Source organism: Rattus rattus, chromosome 5 (assembly GCF_011064425.1).
Source record: "Rattus rattus isolate New Zealand chromosome 5, Rrattus_CSIRO_v1, whole genome shotgun sequence".
NCBI classification, from domain to species: domain Eukaryota; kingdom Metazoa; phylum Chordata; class Mammalia; order Rodentia; family Muridae; genus Rattus; species Rattus rattus.
In genome coordinates this window covers 116,656,310-116,675,815 of record NC_046158.1, presented here as the reverse complement: position 1 = coordinate 116,675,815, position 19,506 = coordinate 116,656,310, and the positions used below count along the sequence as shown (strand labels likewise).

Here is a 19,506-nt window from a genome sequence, read left to right as displayed (position 1 = left end):
TCCATCACCCTCCCTTATCCCCTCCCCCTTTAACCCCTTCTCCCACTCTACTGCTAGACATTGACTAGCACCCTACTGACTGGGGAATTTCTGCTAGACAAATTCTGTAGAAGGCGGTGTTGAATGATTTCTTACTGATTACTGTGGCCTGTTCCCTGTTCCCTTGACTGAGTGTCATCCCATAATCCTGTTTTCTGTGCTATGTCACTATGCCCTGGCTTTAATGCTTTCCCAGATGTGATAATGATTTGATAATGATGAAGCATTTTCCCTAAGGGTTATATGAGTTTGTTCTGTACAGGGGGTCTTCTTGAGGAAGTGGTTGGGAAGGGGTCACGTGTTTACTGCCCAGAGAAGTGATGGCGTCACCTTTGTTTTATTTTGATCCTCTCTTTCATACTCTTGCCATCTGGCAGCTGGACATTGATTACTGCGAGCCCAACCCTTGCCAGAATGGCGCCCAATGCTACAATCGTGCCAGTGACTATTTCTGCAAGTGCCCTGAGGACTACGAGGGCAAGAACTGCTCACACCTGAAAGACCACTGCCGCACCACTCCCTGTGAAGGTATCTCCCTCACCCGTGACCCGCCCCGTCCACAGACCATCTCCTGCCACCTCCCCTTAGAACTCCTATAAGTGGTAAATTGGTGAGGAAGGCTTTCAGATGGAAAATACTTAATCTGATCACTTAGGGAAACAAAACCATATGGAGGTAATCTGTCAGGCTGCCAGTTGGGAGAACCTCGAGTACCAGTTGCCCAAGGGAGAGGATGGTAAATCCATTTATCATCCCAGTTCAGAGGTGGCCGAGAATTGCTCTGAGGAGCGCCGTCAGCAGGGGTCTGTAGCAGTAAGGGGACGTTTGGGGTCTGGATAAGTTATCGTAGCTATGGCTGGGTGTCGGTGCTTGAGACACTTTTTTGGTGCAGTTCATTTGAAAATAAGTACCTACGGCCTATGGCTGCTATATTGGGTAGCATAACTTGAAACCTTGTATGGATAGGCTTGTCCTTTAGCTTTGCTCAAGGTGGAGGAAGAGCGGGCGTGGTGGTGCACGCCTTTAGTCCCAGCACTCAGGAAGCAGAGGCAGGTAGAACTGAGTTGGAAGCAAGCCTGGTCTACAAAGTGAGTTCCAGGACAGCCAGGGCTACACTTATTAGAGAAACCCTGTCAAGTGAGGGTGGGGCGCTGGGGTGGGGTAGGGGGTAGTGTAGAGGTGCTCTTACTACTGTGACAAGCACTTAACAAATCAGATGGATATTAAAGTGCGATTAAAAGAAACTTTAAAAAATGTTCCATCTACTTGGGAGTCTTACATTTTACCTGTCATAGGAACACTGTTGGGTTTTAGTCCCCAAGTACCTCATTAGCCCAAGGAATGGCCCTATCCAGTCAGGCAGGCATGGGCTAAGTCCTCTGCTTAGAAATGCTGTCTGTGGGTGTGTGGCTGGAGTCTGATCCCGAGCCTGTGTTCAGTGATTGACAGCTGCACTGTGGCCATGGCCTCCAACGATACGCCTGAAGGGGTGCGGTATATCTCTTCCAACGTCTGTGGTCCCCATGGGAAGTGCAAGAGCGAGTCGGGAGGCAAATTCACCTGTGACTGTAACAAAGGCTTCACCGGCACCTACTGCCATGAAAGTAAGACTCCGCCCAGTGGGTACCCAGCTTGGGGAGCATTTGTTTCTGAATTGCTTTAGTAAGAACGTAAGGTAGAGGACTTCTTTAGACCCCAGATGGAGGCCTTAGTCAATTGATAAGATCACCAACAGTCTCTTAAGCTTCCCAAGATGACTTTGGAATGTCGTGGAACCTTACTTTGAGTGGTCCCCCTTTTCTATAGAGGCTTTTTCCCCCAGGCCTGCCCAACCAGCCAGTATGTGAGGGTCTCCCCAGCATAGAAAGGGTAGCGATGTTTCCAGGCACGTTGGCTAAGGAGGCAGCTGTGAAAGTCCCCAGACAGTGGTTGGTGGCTGCGTGTGACTGGCTCTTCGGCTCCTCATTTAGCCCTGTGCTTCCTTTCACAGATATCAACGACTGTGAGAGCAACCCCTGTAAAAACGGCGGCACGTGCATCGACGGTGTTAACTCCTACAAGTGTATCTGTAGTGACGGCTGGGAGGGCGTGCACTGTGAGAACAGTGAGTGCTGCTGCTCTAGGGGACAGATGGCTCCAGGGTGGGGGTAGAGCTGGGCTAGCACCTTCCCTTGGGGGGAAGCCTCTTTTCTATTGCAGAGATTTCTATTATGGTGGCTATAGTGACCTCTTGTATCTCCTTGGCGTTTAAGGGCACTGCACCACTGGGGAGTGGTAGAATTAGATTGATAGGTTCCTTCTAGACACTCACTCTAACTACCTGACTTATCATTCCTGTCCATCTTGATTTTAATTGCCACGGGCATTCCGGAGGATTGTGACTTCTTTATAACTTGTATTCTTTCCTCCCAGCCGAGAACTCCTCTAAAAGGGTGATAGTCCTAGGACAGCTCACTTGTTCTTGGAAGATAGCATAGAAAAGCCAGGGTTGGATCTTATCATAGGTGAGCTTTTTTTGCCTCTTACCGTGAACTGACTACTTCAGCCTGTTTCTCTTTGGTTCTAGACATAAATGACTGTAGCCAGAACCCTTGCCACTATGGGGGTACATGTCGAGACCTGGTCAATGACTTTTACTGTGACTGCAAAAATGGGTGGAAAGGGAAAACCTGCCACTCGCGTAAGTGTTGCTGCCCAGGTCTCCTGTCCGTCTGTGAAGGAGGGGAACTGTCCAGCAGAGAGAGACTCACGCCAAGGTCTTCTTTCTTCAGGTGACAGCCAGTGTGACGAAGCTACGTGTAATAATGGTGGTACCTGCTATGATGAAGTGGATACGTTTAAGTGCATGTGTCCTGGTGGCTGGGAAGGAACAACCTGTAATATAGGTAACCTTCTGCCCCTAGGTGGGATTTGCTGTGTGTCTGAGGTTCTCTGTCACCAGGGTCTTAGGTCATTTCCTTGGGTCTGGTTCTGCCCCTTCAGACCACCTTGGATCCTCTGGAAGCGGGGTGGTCCTAACCTGCTTTTGTTTTATAGCTAGAAACAGTAGCTGCCTGCCGAACCCCTGTCATAATGGAGGCACCTGCGTGGTCAATGGCGATTCCTTCACCTGTGTCTGCAAAGAAGGCTGGGAGGGGCCGATTTGTACTCAAAGTGAGTGGCCTCCCCCGAATTCTTCCTGGGTTGCTGCAGTTTACGCAAAATCCCCATGGGGACTTGGGATGGAAACCAGAAGCACGGCTGTTTGATGTCTGCTTTTGGATCACCTGGGTCCTTACTAATGACTTGATGGGATACAGCCCTGACCTGGGCATGAGAAAGTTCCCTGGAGATAAGTGGAGACAGATGGTGTCTCTGTTCCCAGCCCTGGGTCTGACCGGCAGCCCGCCTCCTTCCATTCTCAGCCCTCCCTACTCCCTGCTCCCTACAAGGGCCTCTTCCTGTATACATGTGTCCCACGGCGAATGAAACCGAGTATGGCCCAGGCCTGCTTCCAATTTAGACTAGGTTTTCAGCGTAATTGACTGGTATTAAGTGTGACTTTTGTCATTTGGATGCTATGGAAAGAAGTAAATGGTGCTTTGATGGAGACCCCCAAAGCTGTTGTCTTTTCTTTGCAGATACCAACGACTGCAGTCCTCACCCTTGGTAAGTGTGGCAACCTCTTAAGCTGGTACTTGGCTGGAAGGTGCATGGGAATCTCCCGGGATGAGGTTGAAAATGTAGGTTCTGATTCAGGAGGTCTGTGGTGGGGCTGTGTGTTTCTAACAAGCTCCCAGGTGACCGTGCCCTGCTGCTCTGCGGACCACACTTTAATTATCCAGGTTGTGTCTTCATTTAGCGCAATGATTCTCAACCTCGGGCTGCACACGAGAATCACCTGGGGAGCTTTTAAAAGTCCCAGCGCCTGGGCTGCGACTGAGACCTAGGAAATTAGATTCTCAGGGGTAGGATCCGGGCATCAGTATTTGTAAGCTCCTCGGTCAGCAGCAGATATGGCCTGGGGTGAAAAGCTGGTGTTTGTGGCAGGCGTGGAAGTTGGTAACTCAGGTCACCTTTGGTTTCTTAGTTACAACAGCGGGACCTGTGTGGATGGAGACAACTGGTACCGGTGCGAATGTGCCCCTGGTTTTGCTGGGCCGGACTGCAGGATAAGTAAGTATCACTATATCTGGTCCCACCCCACCCCCATCCGTCCTCCACGGCATTCAAATCATTCCTCTTTAAAAACAATGAAGACCATAATTCCAAATAGCCCTGACAACTCAAGTAATCTCCTCCCTCCAGCTTGGATTTAAGTCCCCTGACTGTTGTCCTCCCTAGTCATTCTCTGGGTGGCAGAGCCTTCTTTGTTCTCAGGGAGAGTGCCAGCCATAGAATTTGACAATTAAGCTATGAGAGAGCACTGAGGGGAAAAAGTGTAGGCTTCCCTCGTGATTAGCATGAAATTATGGCCGTGCTATTGTCCATGCAGACGGCTGTGTCTCTGGCTTCCTTAGACTGTTTTGTAGTGGGTTTGACCAGGCCCCAGACAAATGATTGGGATCAAGAATTGAGGTTTTTTTTTTTTTTTTTGCCTACTTTAAAAACGTCTCTTTCCACACAAAGATAGTGCAGAATACTCCGTTTTGGTTGTTTTTTTTTTCCCCCCTCAAATTCTTTAACATTTTAGTGGTAGTTTTGAAGTCCCACAGTCTGAGAAGGGCTGAACTTCTGCACTAGGTAGATTATATCTCTTTCACTTTCTAAATCAGGGTTTGGAAACAGAGGGCCGCATCCGTCCCACCTGTTTTTTGTAAATAAAGTTGATGGTGCTTGGCTGTACTTACTTTTTTTTTTTTTTTTTTTTTTCGGAGCTGGGGACCGAACCCAGGGCCTTGTGCTCGATAGGCAAGCGCTCTACCACTGAGCTAAATCCCCAACCCCTTGGCTGCACTTACTTGCCCCTGTCTATGTCCTGCACCTGCTTCAGGGAGCCACCAGACGCCAGTGGTTATGACCGACTTTATGGCCTAGGAAGTTAGAATGTTCACTCTGACCCGTTTTCAGGGAACGGTAGCCAGCCTCGCTGTGAAGTGTACTGTCAGAGGAGAAAGGACCTAAGGAAAAATGGCTCCCTCTGCAAAGCTTCTCGGCTTTAGGAATCAGAACAGTGGTGGTCTTTGAGAGTCAGGAGCTGCTAGAGGCTTTATGGGAGATTAGTGACTGGTTTGTTGTGTACGTGGAACTTCACCAAGCTTGTGTCAGGATTTGGATGCTTTTGGCAATGTCTGTGAAAAATCTTCCCACCAAAGCCTGAACTTTGGGACCTCCTTTCTCCTAGACATCAATGAGTGCCAGTCTTCCCCTTGTGCCTTTGGGGCCACCTGTGTGGATGAGATCAATGGCTACCAGTGTATCTGCCCTCCAGGACATAGTGGTGCCAAGTGCCATGAAGGTAGGTGTGCCAGGGTCTGGCTGCCTTGTGTGTGTGTTCTGAGTTTAGTGGGCATCACAGTTACCACAGTTCACGGTGGGGGTGCACCGTGCTCAAGGAGGAAGGGAGTGAAGCAGGGTGGTAGTACTGATTTCTGTTGCCACAAAGTTGCTGTGTAACAGTTTCTTAAAACCCAAGGGCTTGCAGTATCTGTTTTCAGGGCTCTTAGCATGCTAGCCGGGCTCTCTTAGCATGCTAGCTGGACTCTTAGCATGCTAGCCGGGCTCTTAGCGTGCTAGCCGGGCTCTTAGCGTGCTAGCCGGGCTCTTAGCGTGCTAGCCGGGCAGAGTCCTGACTCCAGGTCTAGTTTCTGGTTGACTGGTCATCAGCTATCTCTGGGGCATGTTCTTCTCATGGTAGATGATGGGCACACAGGAGGCCAGCTCAACTGTGAAAGCTCCGTTAAAGGGTCTTCAGGGTCACATCTGCTGAAACTGTGTTTTAGTCAAGTGGCCAAGTGAGCAGTCAGAGGGGGATGGCCAGTGCACGTGACTGACATTGTGAGAGGAGCTGTCATTACCACGTGGCAGAGGACATGGGTGTAACCAATTTCTTAACAGGGAGGGGGTGAAAAATTCAGAACCGTGATGTGATCCAGTCTGTGGGAAAAGAAACTCCTACTTAAGTGTCTCCACCTCTCAGTTTCAGGGAGATCTTGCATCACCATGGGGAGAGTGATACTTGATGGGGCCAAGTGGGATGACGACTGTAACACCTGCCAGTGCCTGAATGGACGGGTGGCCTGCTCCAAGGTAGGGCAGTGAAAGTCGCTAAAGTTCCCAAGTGCTGCTAATCATGGGTGGACATTCCTGTTAAGCCACCAGCTCCTGTTTTCTCCTCTCCAGGTCTGGTGTGGCCCGAGACCTTGCCGGCTCCACAAAGGGCACGGCGAGTGTCCCAATGGGCAGAGCTGTATCCCAGTCCTGGATGACCAGTGTTTCGTGCGCCCCTGCACTGGTGCTGGCGAGTGTCGGTCCTCCAGCCTCCAGCCAGTGAAGACCAAGTGTACATCGGACTCTTACTACCAGGACAATTGTGCGAACATCACTTTCACCTTTAACAAGGAGATGATGTCTCCAGTGCGTATCTTCTTAAATTGTTTCAAAGTAGTATGACAGTTTCAGAGTAGTCTGAGGGGGTTAGCTCCTCCCCTTAGCCAAAATCTGTCTCTTAGAACAAACTGAGGCTTCTACTTGGAGTTGAGACTGTGAACCTTTTATTTCTTCCATTGCTTGACACACGTGTTAATCTCTAAACAAATCCTTGTAGGGTCTCACCACTGAGCACATTTGCAGCGAATTGAGGAATTTGAATATTCTGAAGAATGTTTCTGCTGAGTATTCAATCTACATAGCCTGTGAGCCTTCCTTATCAGCAAACAATGAAATACACGTGGCCATTGTGAGTATAAGACCATTTTACTCCTAATTATTTGATGACAAGGGATTTAAGTTAGAAAGTATCAAACAGCAATTGCGATAAAAGCATTAGCTATCCTTGTTGTGTTAAATTTGAATAACTACCATGAATTCGTTTGCTTTATTTCAGTCTGCCGAAGACATCCGGGATGATGGAAACCCTGTCAAGGAAATTACTGATAAAATAATAGATCTCGTTAGTAAACGGGATGGGAACAGCTCACTTATCGCTGCTGTTGCAGAAGTCAGAGTTCAGAGGCGCCCTCTGAAAAACAGAACAGGTGCGTGTCCATCTGGCACGTACCCTCGCCTGGTGACTGTGAAAATGATTTTACTGCATCATTCAGAAAAGTCACCATGCAGGGGAATGGTCTGCCAGCCATCTCTTACATCTTAGAAGCCCCTCATGTCCAGCTCATAAACCCTGTGTTGTTATTGGCTGAGGAAGGCAGAGGTACACCTGACACTTTCTCCCACTAGCATGCTGTCTGCATGTTCTTCTTGGAAAACTCCCGTGCAACAGAGGGGTGGGATTTAGAGCCAGTGCAAAGCCCTGGGGCACAGCAGTGCCTGTCCTGAGTGGTTGATGCTCTCCAGGGCCAGTTTTGGGGAGCTAGCACAGCTGGCCCAGAACACTGAGCAGCACCCCCTGAGGGAATAGCTTGACGGTGCATCAGGGCATTCAGACTAACTCCGTGATGATCCGGAGCCTGACTGTTTAGACTGAGCAGAAATCCAGGCTTCTATCTTGGGGCAGTTGGTGTTGTCCATGCTTGTACTGGGTTTCTGTTGATTCTGAAAGCAGCCCTAATCCTGAGCCACCAAAGTAGCCAGGCCCTGTGGAATCGGAGACAACTCCTGTCACGTGGAGTTGGGAGAAGCTGTAGGGACTGCTCTTCTATCCACCTGGTGCCTCTGCACACAGGTATCCTGAAGGCCAGCTTCTGGCAACAGTTAACCTATGTTAAGTGACAGAACATAGCTACAGTTGTGAAGAGGGACTTGTCCCCACAATGCCTGTCTTAGGGACCGAATACAGGAAGGCCTCTGTTGGGATTCTTCTGCCCCCATGGCGAAAGCTCTTCCTTTTGAGATAACCGGTCTTTTGCCCGTCTTACAGATTTCCTGGTTCCTCTGCTGAGCTCTGTCTTAACAGTGGCTTGGGTCTGTTGCTTGGTGACCGCCTTCTACTGGTGTGTGCGGAAGCGGCGGAAGCCGAGCAGCCACACCCACTCTGCCCCCGAGGACAGCACCACCAACAACGTGCGCGAACAGCTGAACCAAATCAAAAACCCCATCGAGAAACACGGAGCCAACACAGTCCCCATCAAGGATTATGAGAACAAAAACTCCAAAATGTCAAAAATCAGGACACACAACTCGGAAGTGGAAGAGGATGACATGGATAAGCACCAGCAGAAAGTCCGGTTTGCCAAACAGCCCGTGTACACGCTGGTAGACCGAGAGGAGAAGGCCCCCAGCGGCACGCCGACGAAACACCCGAACTGGACAAACAAACAGGACAACAGAGACTTGGAAAGTGCCCAGAGCTTGAACCGGATGGAGTACATCGTATAGCAGACAGTGGGCTGCCGCCATAGGTAGAGTTTGAGGGCACCCCGGGGCTTGTAGTTTCTTTCAACTGTGGTCGTATCCCAGTCTGAGGCTGTTGTTGACTTAGAGTCCTGTGTTAATTTAAGTTTCGACAAAGCTGGCTTCCGCTGGCACTGGTAGTTTCTGTGGTTGGCTGGGAAATCGAGTACAGCGCTCACAGCTATGCAAAAACCAGTGGATGTGCCCGGGTGTACATTCCCCTGCAGCCGACACGTCGGGCTCCCAGGAGCTGCCCAGGCCTAGGCCTCGGAGCTTCCACATCTGCCAGCGGTCCTAATGGTGATGGCAGCCTTAGGATCATAGTTTTATTTATATTTATTGACTCTTGAGTTGTTTTTGTATATTGGTTTTATGATGACGTACAAGTAGTTCTGTATTTGAAAGTGCCTTTGCAGCTCAGAACCACAGCAACTATCACAAATGACTTTATTATTTATTTTTTTTATTGTATTTTTGTTGTTGGGGGAGGGGGGATTTTGATGTCAGCAGTTGCTGGTAAAATGAAGAATTTAAAGAGGAAAAATGTGTCAAAGTAGAATTTTTGTATAGTTATGTAAATAATTCTTTTTTATTAATCACTCTGTATATTTGATTTATTAACTTAATAATCAAGAGCCTTAAAACATCATTCCTTTTTATTTATATGTATGTGTTTAGAATTGAAGGTTTTTGATAGTGTTGGAAACATATGGCTTTTTTTTTTTTTTTTTTTTTTTTTTTTTTGTGAACTTTTTCTCATTACGTGTTGCCTGTAAGCCAAAAATAAGGTGTTTGGAAATAGTTTCTCTTGGAAGGATGGGATAGGCTTCTTCCCTGGGAATACTGATGGATTTTTTTTTTTTTTTTGTACGACGTCAGGTGTTCAAACACTTCCTTGATAGCATCACTTTAAGACACATTCTAAGGACTGACTGAGGCAGATTTGAGAATTAATCTAGAACAGGTTTTTTTTTTTTTTTCTCTCTCTCTTCCTTTTCCTTTTTTTATTTTTTCCTGCTTTAGACTTGAAAAGAGACAGGCAGGCGATCTGCGACAGAGCAGTTTAAGGGAACAAACTGAGCTATGTAGTCAGAATGTGACTGGTTGGATCTCATTAAAAGTATCAGATTGATTGTGTGAACTTGGACGCTTACCAATCTTACTTTGTAAATTCTGATTTCTTTTCACCATTCGTATGTAATGCTGAACCACTTGTAGATTTGATTTCATTGTTGTTGTCTACTGCATTTAGGGAGTATTCTAATAAGCTAGATGAATACTTGAACCATAAAATGTCCAGTTAGAGCACTGTTTAGATTGGCCATAGAGTCCACTGCCTGCCTTAAGTGAGGACATTAAAGTGCTATTACCAAGTTCAAGATCAAAAAAGGCTTATAAAACAGTCCTCCTGGCTCCCCACGGGGCCAGGAAGACACTCTGTATTGTCCTATTAGTGTTATATGAACATAAAATACATCTTTGATGTGTTGTTCCTGGCAATAAATTTTGAAAAGTGATATTTATTAAATTTTTTGTATGAAAACCTGGAACAGTGTGGAGTCTTCTGAGCTCGTGGAGCCCTCGCTGGCTTTTGCACCCTGCTGTTTGGCACTGCTCATTCCGAGGACATAGCCTAGGAAAGGGGGCGGGGCTGAAGCAAATAGCAAAGCTTCCTAGTTCTCAAAAACCGAGGCTGCTGTGTAGGCAGGAGCCATAGGGGCAGCGCCCCATTCCCTTGTCATTTGACAAGTGTGAATACTGTGCAAATAAATACCACTGCAGTAATGGCTTGCAGTGGGCAGGGGAATTGTTTGGGAGCGCTCCCAGGGAATGCCCACTGCACTAACAGGGTTTTTAAACAGATTTGGTATTGAGGTGAAGGAGGTAGACTTTGCGTTTCTCTCTCTCTCTCTCTCTCTCTCTCTCTCTCTCTCTCTCTCTCTCTCTGTCTGTCTGTCTGTCTGTCTCCACCATTTGGATTGGATTAGTAATTCCTTGCAGTCATTACAGACCACACCCTATGGCTCTGTGTGTACGCTTATCTTCAGTGGGTCTCTTTGCCACAATGTGGGTAGACTAATGTTAGAGCCCACCTAGTCACCACCTTGGTCCAGGGGGTGTGTGTTGGGCTGCCTTGCTACAAAGACCTGGTTCTCAGTATTCTGACTTTCCAAGGGGTTACAAGATCAAACTGCCCTCTGTATCTGAAAATGGCAAAAGCTGTAGTTCCCTGTGGCTCCAAGGGCCTTGTCAATTCCCACACTGGGAGGTGCAGGAAGCTGGCCTCTGGTTCCTCTTCAGCAAGGGCTGAGTTGTGGTGAAAGCCATGTGGACACGTTCCAGCAGCTGTGTAGTCACCAGGAGCTCCCCTGTTCTGGAGAGGAAGCCGAGGGTTACCTTTCTCAGAATGCTCTTTGGCAACCTAGACTTAATGGTATAACAAACGTGGTCAATGTTGAGGAGGCATGCTCGGTTTCCCCACACAACCCCCCAAGACCAAGGAAGCTTTCTCCTTTTCTACCAGCCTAGACATTATTTTCAGGTAGCTCATTTCAGGATGGAGGAAACTCCTGTGCATAAACAGACCATCAAGGGATTCAATGTCTCCAATATCCCTAAGAGTATATCCAACAGTGTTTTGTTTGGGTGCCTCACTGAGGCACTTCAGAAGGACCCAGCTAGTGATGACTTTAGGTTCCCATGACATCTTGCCTTGGTGTAGCAATACCTTGTCATTAATCTCTGCCGGCAGACAGCTGGTTTCTGCAAGGTGGGGTTGGAGAGGGAGAAGCAGGGACCCCATAAGCAGGAGACATTCTCATTAAACAGCACCAGATTCAAATAGCATTCTGAAGTAATACCTTGTTCTGGTGGTTTGTAAACTTGGATTCTGCTGGATTCTAGAATTCCTTGGGTAGCTGCCAGGTAGTTTTGTGCCAAGAAAAAAAAAAGTTAATGAGCTTCTGCAGTTCTTCATTCCAGGAGGGAAGTGATCTTGAGATTCATGGGTGTTGTCTTGACGAGTCTTTGGTCCCCGACACTGAGCCGTGGGAGGGCATAGGTCAGACCCCTGTGGGCACGGCTCAAAGCCAGGATCTTAATTGTGGAGAAAGAAGGAAGCAAAGGAAACCCGGTTATGCTGGGGTCAGAGGGTAGAAGGGAGGACTCTGCTTCGCTGCCCTGGGAGGTGTTCTCAGCCCCTCTTAAAGGAAGCTTTGGCAGAGTGAAGTTCCGGGACAGAATCTCACCGGCTAAAACACTAACATTAGGGTATGAAATACTGGAAGGGGATCACCCTGAAGCTGTGGTGATTACTCCGTTGTCCTGAGTTTCTAGTTTCTAGTTAGTAGTCAGGATATTAAACCTCACTAAATGCAAGTGAGACTGTCAGGGTAAGAAACGCCTCCTGCTCTCCTCGATGCAGAACCCCAGGATCAGAACTCACCGAACTTGGATCTTGGAATCTCCATTTGTCAACAAGCCTTTCTCCTCTGCCCCTTCCCCCTTTTGCTGACACGCAGTAAAATTTGAGAACAAAAGTATAAGCTCTTCATTAATTACAATGTTTTCCCTCCTTGTTAAATGGAATTAAATAGCCTGGAAGTGGGTTTGTTGCTAAATTACCACCTGACATCATTTTTAAGTAAAATGATTACACTGTCCCTTAAGCAAGCTGTGGTCTGTGTGATTCATCTTTATTAGCTGATCTGAGGGGTCAATGAGTCAAAGTTAACTTCTTTAGCAATATTTCTTTGGTAGAAAGGAGCCAAAGAAAGCAGGGGGTGGGGGTCCCCACCTTCCTAAATGGCTTCTGCCTGCTCGCCTGCAAGTGAAGGATGGGCAGCTAAGCACCAGCTGCTCTTAAAGAAAAAGAAAAACAAACAAACAAAAAAACTGTCCTGGAGGCCCATAGGGGTTTGAACTTAGGCTGAATGAAGCCCCGCCACTTCCGTTTGGACTGTGGGCCACTTTCTTGGCTCTACTGGGAATGAGAAAGAGGAGTTCAGAGGTTCCCGCCTGGGAGACATAAGTACACGGGTTATGGGAAGCCTCCTGCTAATGTGTATTTATACTTTGTGAGCTCTGATTCATCCAAGCACTGGAACACAGATCTGCTTCCTGAGGTTCAGTTTTTAAATAGATAGTTTGCAAAAACAACAATTATTTTTTTTTTCTTAACATTTTTTTCCCACCACACAAGCAGCTAAACACCCTGGCTCAGACTATGTCAGCCTCTAACAATGCCAACAAACAGCCCGGCTACCTGAGGTAGAAGGTGGCCCCCGAGGCAGGTCTTTTGAGGTTCTTGCCCCAGAAGCCTTAAAAACAAAGTTTAGAAGTCATTAGGACAATGCTGTTGCATCACTAGGACGGCATGCAGTGTTTCTGCGTGTACTAAAAAGAATGAATTCTCCTTGGTGAGTAACTGCCTTGTGGTGGTCCTGAGGCTGTGGGCTGGTGCTTGCAGGGTCGGGGCTGTGTGGGTGCTTGGCAGCCAGGGGACCTGCATGGCATCCTCAGACCATGTCAAAGGGTGTGGCTGCCGTGCCTTGGACCTGTGTTCTACCTGCAGTGCCTGCACTTGCATGCCAGGCACAGCCTCTCTGGCATAGAGTGTGTTCCTTTCAAGTCCAGAGCGGCTTTTACTAGTCTCAAATTATGTATCATTATGCACGGGTCCAGTATTAACCTGTGATATGCAAGTCAGGGAAATTAACGTGGGGGAAAGGCTCTTAAATCCAGAAAGAAATTTGAATGGAAGTCTGCCCATAACACCCAGTCTCCTGAAACTATCCATACCCAGGAGACCAAGGGTTGACTTATTTATCCACAGAGCAAAACCAGATCTGAGCAACAGGAGAGGTACAGCTTTGTGTTGAAGCCATGTTGTCCTGGCAGCGTGTGTGAGACACCTGGTGATTCCAGAGACATGGGTTTGCGCTGTCCTTCTAAGGACTACTCGGGCAGCCATACAGTTTGTCCCCTCCGTGGTTAGCAAAAGGAGGGTGAAGAGCTTTAGATGTGTATGCAGTTGAACAGCCTTCATCACGGACTTGCCAAATGCCAGTGTAAGCAGTGATCCTCCCCATCAGAGGATCCAAGAACAGCCAACTAAGGCCTCAAGAGCTTCAGCCTGGGCTTGGACTTGGAGATCTCCTTCCCGGGCTGTTTGGTTTTGTGCTTCATCTGAGAATTTGGGTTTCTGTCAGGATCTAATCTCTATGGAGCGCTGTGATGAATGCTAAACAGGAAATAGACACATAGGGTCCTGGGCGCTCCAGGGAGAAGATACTGTGACATTCGTTAGCTCTATTGTCCTTGACTATGGCATCTCCAAGTCAGGGAGCAATGTGTGTTTTCTGCATCATCGCAGCTCTTTGGGCTTCCCCTTTGTTCCTGGGAAGTTTCAGACTTCCTTTCTATGTTCTGCTTCATACAATTAGAAAATGAATTGCAGGAAAGGGGGTTCTGAGAGGAAACAGGTCTCCATAGGTTTCACTCTTCACACCCTTGCTTGTGTGTACACACAGGTCTGTACATGTACACACACACACACACACACGAATATACATAGGACTTCATGAGCATTTTCAAAACTGTGCTACTTCTGGGTCTCTCTCTCTGCTGCACAAACCTGGATAGGGCGTCTGCTAGTAGTAGCAGTTATATAATTAAGCCCATCCCATATGCCTATCTCATTGACAAGGCTCCTTCTATCTTATAGCAGAAAATCATCTGAGCATTTAAAATTATTAAAATCTAGATCACATGAATGAACCAAAGAACTAAAGGTGGCCAAGTCCAGTGAGCCAATGGTGGTTACAACTTGCTGGCAGCTGACTGCTATAGGCACGTCTCCATGACTATAACCAGAGCTCTGCTTTTCCCCTCTAAAATGCTACTCACTTCCTGCCCTCGCTCACCAAGGATGATGAATTACCTTTTGAGTTGTCTTTACCTGTCTGTCCCTGTTTGTCATGTCAGTGTGGGCCAGACCATCCCTCTGTACCAGGTACCCATGTAGGAATGACTTGGATAAACTCCATCTTGTGGAGAGAGATAGAAATCCCCCAAGTTCAAGTTGGAATACTCAAATACCCCCGATGGCTTTGTAGCATTGGAAGTATACTTTCACAAATTCAAATCACAAAGCAGCAGCACAGGGCAAGTGTGGCTGCTCTATAAGTTTGACTAAAACTGAGGCAGTGTTCCTGGGTAAAGAAAAGGGAACAAGGACTGAGGTGGGAAGAGGGTCGGGTCTCACCACAACACAGCCTCCTTTCTCCATCTATACCCAACCATCTCTAGCTCACTGTGAGTTCTAGACGATGCTGGCTGTAGTACTGTTACCAGGGAGGTTCTAAAATATTTCCACAAGCCCTTCTACTTCCACACTGGCCTGGCCCATGATTTGACTGTTAATTTCCACCCTCTTGGTGTGCAAGCCAGAATTTATGTTCAAAGGCAAGAGTTTTTGGGCCAGGCTTCCTTGATTCCAGTAACATTTCTTTCATCCACATTTCTGGTTTGGAGTTTTCTCCCACTAGGACCTTAACAACAGTTTTTGTGTTTTGGGTTTAGACAGAATTGGGGATTTCCAGAATTCTTTGTGCCTCAGTTTCTTTGCCATGCAGCACTGAAAACACTATAGGAAAACAAAAATAGGCTGATATTACTCTTTCAACTGTGATATGGTAAGAGAACATTAAAAGATGAAGGCATTTGGTTAGATGAACACATATCACAGAAGAGCTTACAGGCTGCAGAATCTAGTGGTAAGCCAAAATCTGTGATGGCCTTCAAAGATTCCTGGACCCTGGTTATTGAACAAATACTGATACTCCAGTGATGGGTGTTTGTAAATATGTCTCCCTAGAACGGATATTAAAATACAAATTCCCCAGGGACACTGGGGAGTCACAGTTCCACAGTAATGTTTTTTGTTTGTTTTTACAAGAAAAATGTTTCTAGTGACCAAAGAAGTCGTCAGTGGACTCAGTGTGTGAGAGATTCAGGGCAGTGGCGGTGTCACCACTAATGAGGTGATTGGGTCCTCATGGTAAAGACCTAGGAATGGCTTCTAGGACATCCTTGGCATAGCCAGCTGGAAGACTGGCACCCTTGACCTGCTGTTGCAGGGAAGCTCAGGGATGGACCACTGCATTGTTGAGCCTTCAGATGAAAACTTCACCTTTGTAAAACACTGAACTGAGGATCCAGACAAGGTGTCATAAATGATGAATCAATAGGTTTACGTGCTTTCAAGACTAAATCCATAGCAACTTGTTATACAGCAATGCAAGGCTACAGCCCTCTTCTAAAGGGAACTGAGCCAGGCTATGCTCGCATCCAGACGATCTGTTTGGTAGTGACTATACAATTCAGTGCCTGCTACCAGTGTGCAAAAAGAAAAGCCCATTCAAGACATGAACTATAGGACTACAACAACAGCAGCAGCAGCAGCAGCAAAAACCCAACTTGGAGCCCAATTAAATTCCACAGCACAATGCTGTCTGCATTGGATACATCTGTTGACTATAGCCTTTGATGCCCTTCCTCTACCGTCCTCCCACAAAAACCAGTGCCCAGTTCAGGTGCCTAGCCTTGGAGGACCTCAGGACACGGCATTGGACCAGTTTTCTATTGTTATGAAATGACCTGATGTTTGACTGTTTTAAAGAGGTTTTCAGTAGATTGGGCCCTTCCAAAATGTTTGTGATGACTTTTCCCCTACAGAGCGTTTCCCAACCATTATTTTCCCCCCATGACTTTCACACTGTATAGTGTTTACCCCCCAGCCCCCAGTGCATTAAGGACAGACTAAATGTCAAGGCAAACCTTCTTCCTCATTTTGCCTTGCTTTCATGTGCAAAACGGCTGGTTCAGGCAGATGTGCAGAGCTGGTAGCAGAAAAGTTAAGGGATCCTGAATACTCAGAAAGCATTCCTAAAATACTACAGGGTCTGAGATCAGACCGAACGAACATGTAAAAGCATTCCTAAAATACTACAGGGGTCTCAGATCAGACCTAACGAACATGTAAAACATGTAAAAATTCAGAAAGCATTCCTAAAATACAGGGATCTGAGATTAGACCTAATGAGCATGTAAAACAGGAGCCCAGTTCATGTACAACTGGGTTCAGGAGAACATCAGATTTGCTAAGAAACGGGGGAGCTTGCTGGTCTGCTATTCTCAGTACACAGATGGATGGAGCATATTTATCTTGGAGTCTTTCCCAAATTGAGGTTCTTAGCTTCACAATAAAACTCCTAACAGCAGGTCCCCTTCTCAGTCCCCTACACCTTTGCTCAGAGAGCCGCTGGACCCCAAGGTACTTTGAGATGGACAGAACCCTTCTCACTGGTGAGCCACTGGAGAAAGCCTTTCCATGTGTTTCATGCTCATCTCCCACTGAGAAGAATGGCACAAGGAAAAAGCTCACCAGGGTGGCGCTTTCAGGGCAGTATGTAAATAAAACCATGTTGCTGTTCACCAGCTTCTGGCGTCCTTACAGAAGGCTTTTTTTCCAGGCTCCTCCTTCTGGGAGGTGTCCCACAGGCCTCAGCCTAGCATTCCACATTTTGGCTGGGGATGGCTCTGATTTACCAACTCACCTTCCTCTGACAAGAATGGATGAGCTGGTATAAGCCCTCCCAGGCACCCACAATGGGTTTGGGAAAGAATCCTCTGTGTTCTTCTCACCAGTCAGGCGTGTGAGGGAGGAACTAAAAAAGGTCTTCAGAGCCACTGGGCCTAGAAACATTTCCAGTCAATCCATCACCTGCCTCCTCTGGAGAAGGGGCTGTCAATCTGTCCACAGCTTAGGGGCAGGTGGAGAAAGGGTATGAGACATTTTGGAGGAGGTAGGGCTGTGTGTGCTTGTGTATGTGTGGTGTGGTGTGTGAGCTGAGCAGTGCTGAGCCGTAACAGAAGAGCAGGCAAAAGGGCGTGGGAGACTGGGGACTCCTTTATAGACGCTCTCCTGCCCTAAAGCAAGTCAAATCCCTGCTGTGGCCTTGCTTTCTCTTCCTCCCCTTTGAGTCTTATGTGCTGAATTGACCTCTCCCCCCGTGGAGGTCAGCGATCTGCTCACCCTGACACACTCAGCCTTCTGGGGCTTGATTGCTGTAGAGCCCAGGAAAGAAAAGTCTCCAGCTAGTTTCTGAGAGAAAAGCTGTAGTAAATCTCCTGCAGAAACTGGTTTTCTTTTTAAAGAAACCACACACACACATGCACAAACACATGCTCTCTTGCTCTCTCTCTGTCTCTGTCTCTCTTTCTCTGTGTCTCTCTCTCTCTCTCACGCGCACACACACACACACACACACACACACACACACACACACTAAAATGTCTGCTGGGAACTGTGTAGAAAGCAACAAACACAAACTGTACATTATCATAGAGGCCTCTCACAGTCTACTTCAGCCTCTAATATAAATCAGGCTGGGTAATGAATGAGGTTTTAAGAAATGTAACTGGACTTAAAATACACGGTCAGTATCTCATCCTAGGTAATCCTCTGCAGGATGAGAAAGTCTCCCGATTTTCCCACAGGGTTATTTCACATGCGCTTTCTGAGCCAAACTATTTTAAAAGCGTTCATTCTTCCGTTGCTCTGCCAAATGCTAGCTTGAGATTCACATGCGCTTTTAGAGTGCCTATTAATGATATTAATGATCATGGATCAAAGGCAAACCCCAGAGGTTTATTTAGAAATTCCAGACAATTATTTAGGCACTTTGAAAGCTCATCTTCCGAATGAGGGTAGCAGTATCTCAGTGTGGGGAATGAAGCATTTGGATGGGGAGGGTCGAATGCAGCACAACAGAGGAGCCTCAGAAGTCAGGAAACACATCTCTGTGATTAAAACGTGTTACTACTGATTGACACCGTATCCCTAAAGACTTCCTACTCATTTGTCTGAAAGTAGATGTAATTTCGGATTTGGAGAAAGCCTTCTTTTTAAAGGGCTATTCTGGTCAACTGTGCCTCCTTCAACGTTCAGGATTTACATAAGTGTACATACTCCATTTTGCAAAAGTAGTTCTTAACTATGCACTGCATGAGAATCGTTGTTTGAGGGGCTCTAAAAATACTAAAATGCAGGCTCAACCGACTCCAGGGAGTTAGACTGAACTACAAACTACAAAGGAGATCCCAACTAGTGTAGGGAAGCATTTCTAAGCAGATGGAGAAATTAACACATGGGTCTAGTATGCTTCAGTCCTTAGACGGCTATATGGGTTATACTTAAAATACTAGACAATTTTGATAGATGAAGAAACAGGAGGTTAAGTGGCTTATACTAAAACATAATTAAAATTAATCAATGGAAATGCAGCTCCTGGACCCAGGGTTTGCAGCTTGCAGTACCTTGCTTTCGGATACACTGTCCCAGCTCTCTAATCTAGATCTCCACCCCACCCCACCCTGGCAGTGTATCCTCTGTGTGGGAATTGGCACACAGTGTACCAAGGTAACCAAAACACTACAAAATGGCCTTCTCGATTTTTAGTCATTCTTCCCATTGCATGTCCAGCTCTAATGACATTTCTGAACTGATACTGAAGCACTATTGGCTGACTGGTATAGGGCCACCAGGGAAATCTAATCACGTTACCAGAGGCCCAAGCATCCAAAATATAAGGCGATATAGAGAGAAGAGGTAGCCCTAGAACTTCAATCAGTCCTGAACAAAGACTAGATGCTCACACATGTCAATGAGTTCACTTGGGGAATGTCAGGGTTCTCTGGAAGGTGTCAAGACCATGTAAAGTCACCCCTCCCTCCAAGTCTATTGAAACTCAGTTGGGAGCACAGTGGGAACAAAGTCATACTGTTAAGACAGCCCAGACCTTAAGGGTCAAATTTAATCTTAATGTTTCTCATTAGCTTTTCAAAAGCTAAATCTTTAGGGTCAGTGGTTCAAATGGTTCCTTTATCTAACTTAACAAGATTTCCAAAACCCAAGAA

General features: G+C 46.9%; 1 protein-coding gene across 1 annotated transcript in view; it reads left to right on the top strand.

Annotated features, from left to right (window-relative positions):
- Positions 1-10,076, top strand: part of Jag1 (jagged canonical Notch ligand 1) — a 35,639-nt gene extending 25,563 nt beyond the window's left edge. The window contains exons 13-26 of the mRNA XM_032904296.1: positions 417-567; positions 1,479-1,643; positions 2,030-2,143; positions 2,606-2,719; positions 2,811-2,924; positions 3,076-3,192; positions 3,660-3,687; positions 4,109-4,194; positions 5,363-5,476; positions 6,158-6,267; positions 6,361-6,594; positions 6,785-6,916; positions 7,064-7,214; positions 8,054-10,076. Of these exons, the coding sequence (XP_032760187.1) occupies positions 417-567; positions 1,479-1,643; positions 2,030-2,143; positions 2,606-2,719; positions 2,811-2,924; positions 3,076-3,192; positions 3,660-3,687; positions 4,109-4,194; positions 5,363-5,476; positions 6,158-6,267; positions 6,361-6,594; positions 6,785-6,916; positions 7,064-7,214; positions 8,054-8,511 (2,088 nt within the window). The 3' untranslated portion in view covers positions 8,512-10,076. The remainder of the gene's footprint in view (positions 1-416; positions 568-1,478; positions 1,644-2,029; positions 2,144-2,605; positions 2,720-2,810; positions 2,925-3,075; positions 3,193-3,659; positions 3,688-4,108; positions 4,195-5,362; positions 5,477-6,157; positions 6,268-6,360; positions 6,595-6,784; positions 6,917-7,063; positions 7,215-8,053) is intronic.
- Positions 10,077-19,506: the final 9,430 nt, after the last annotated feature.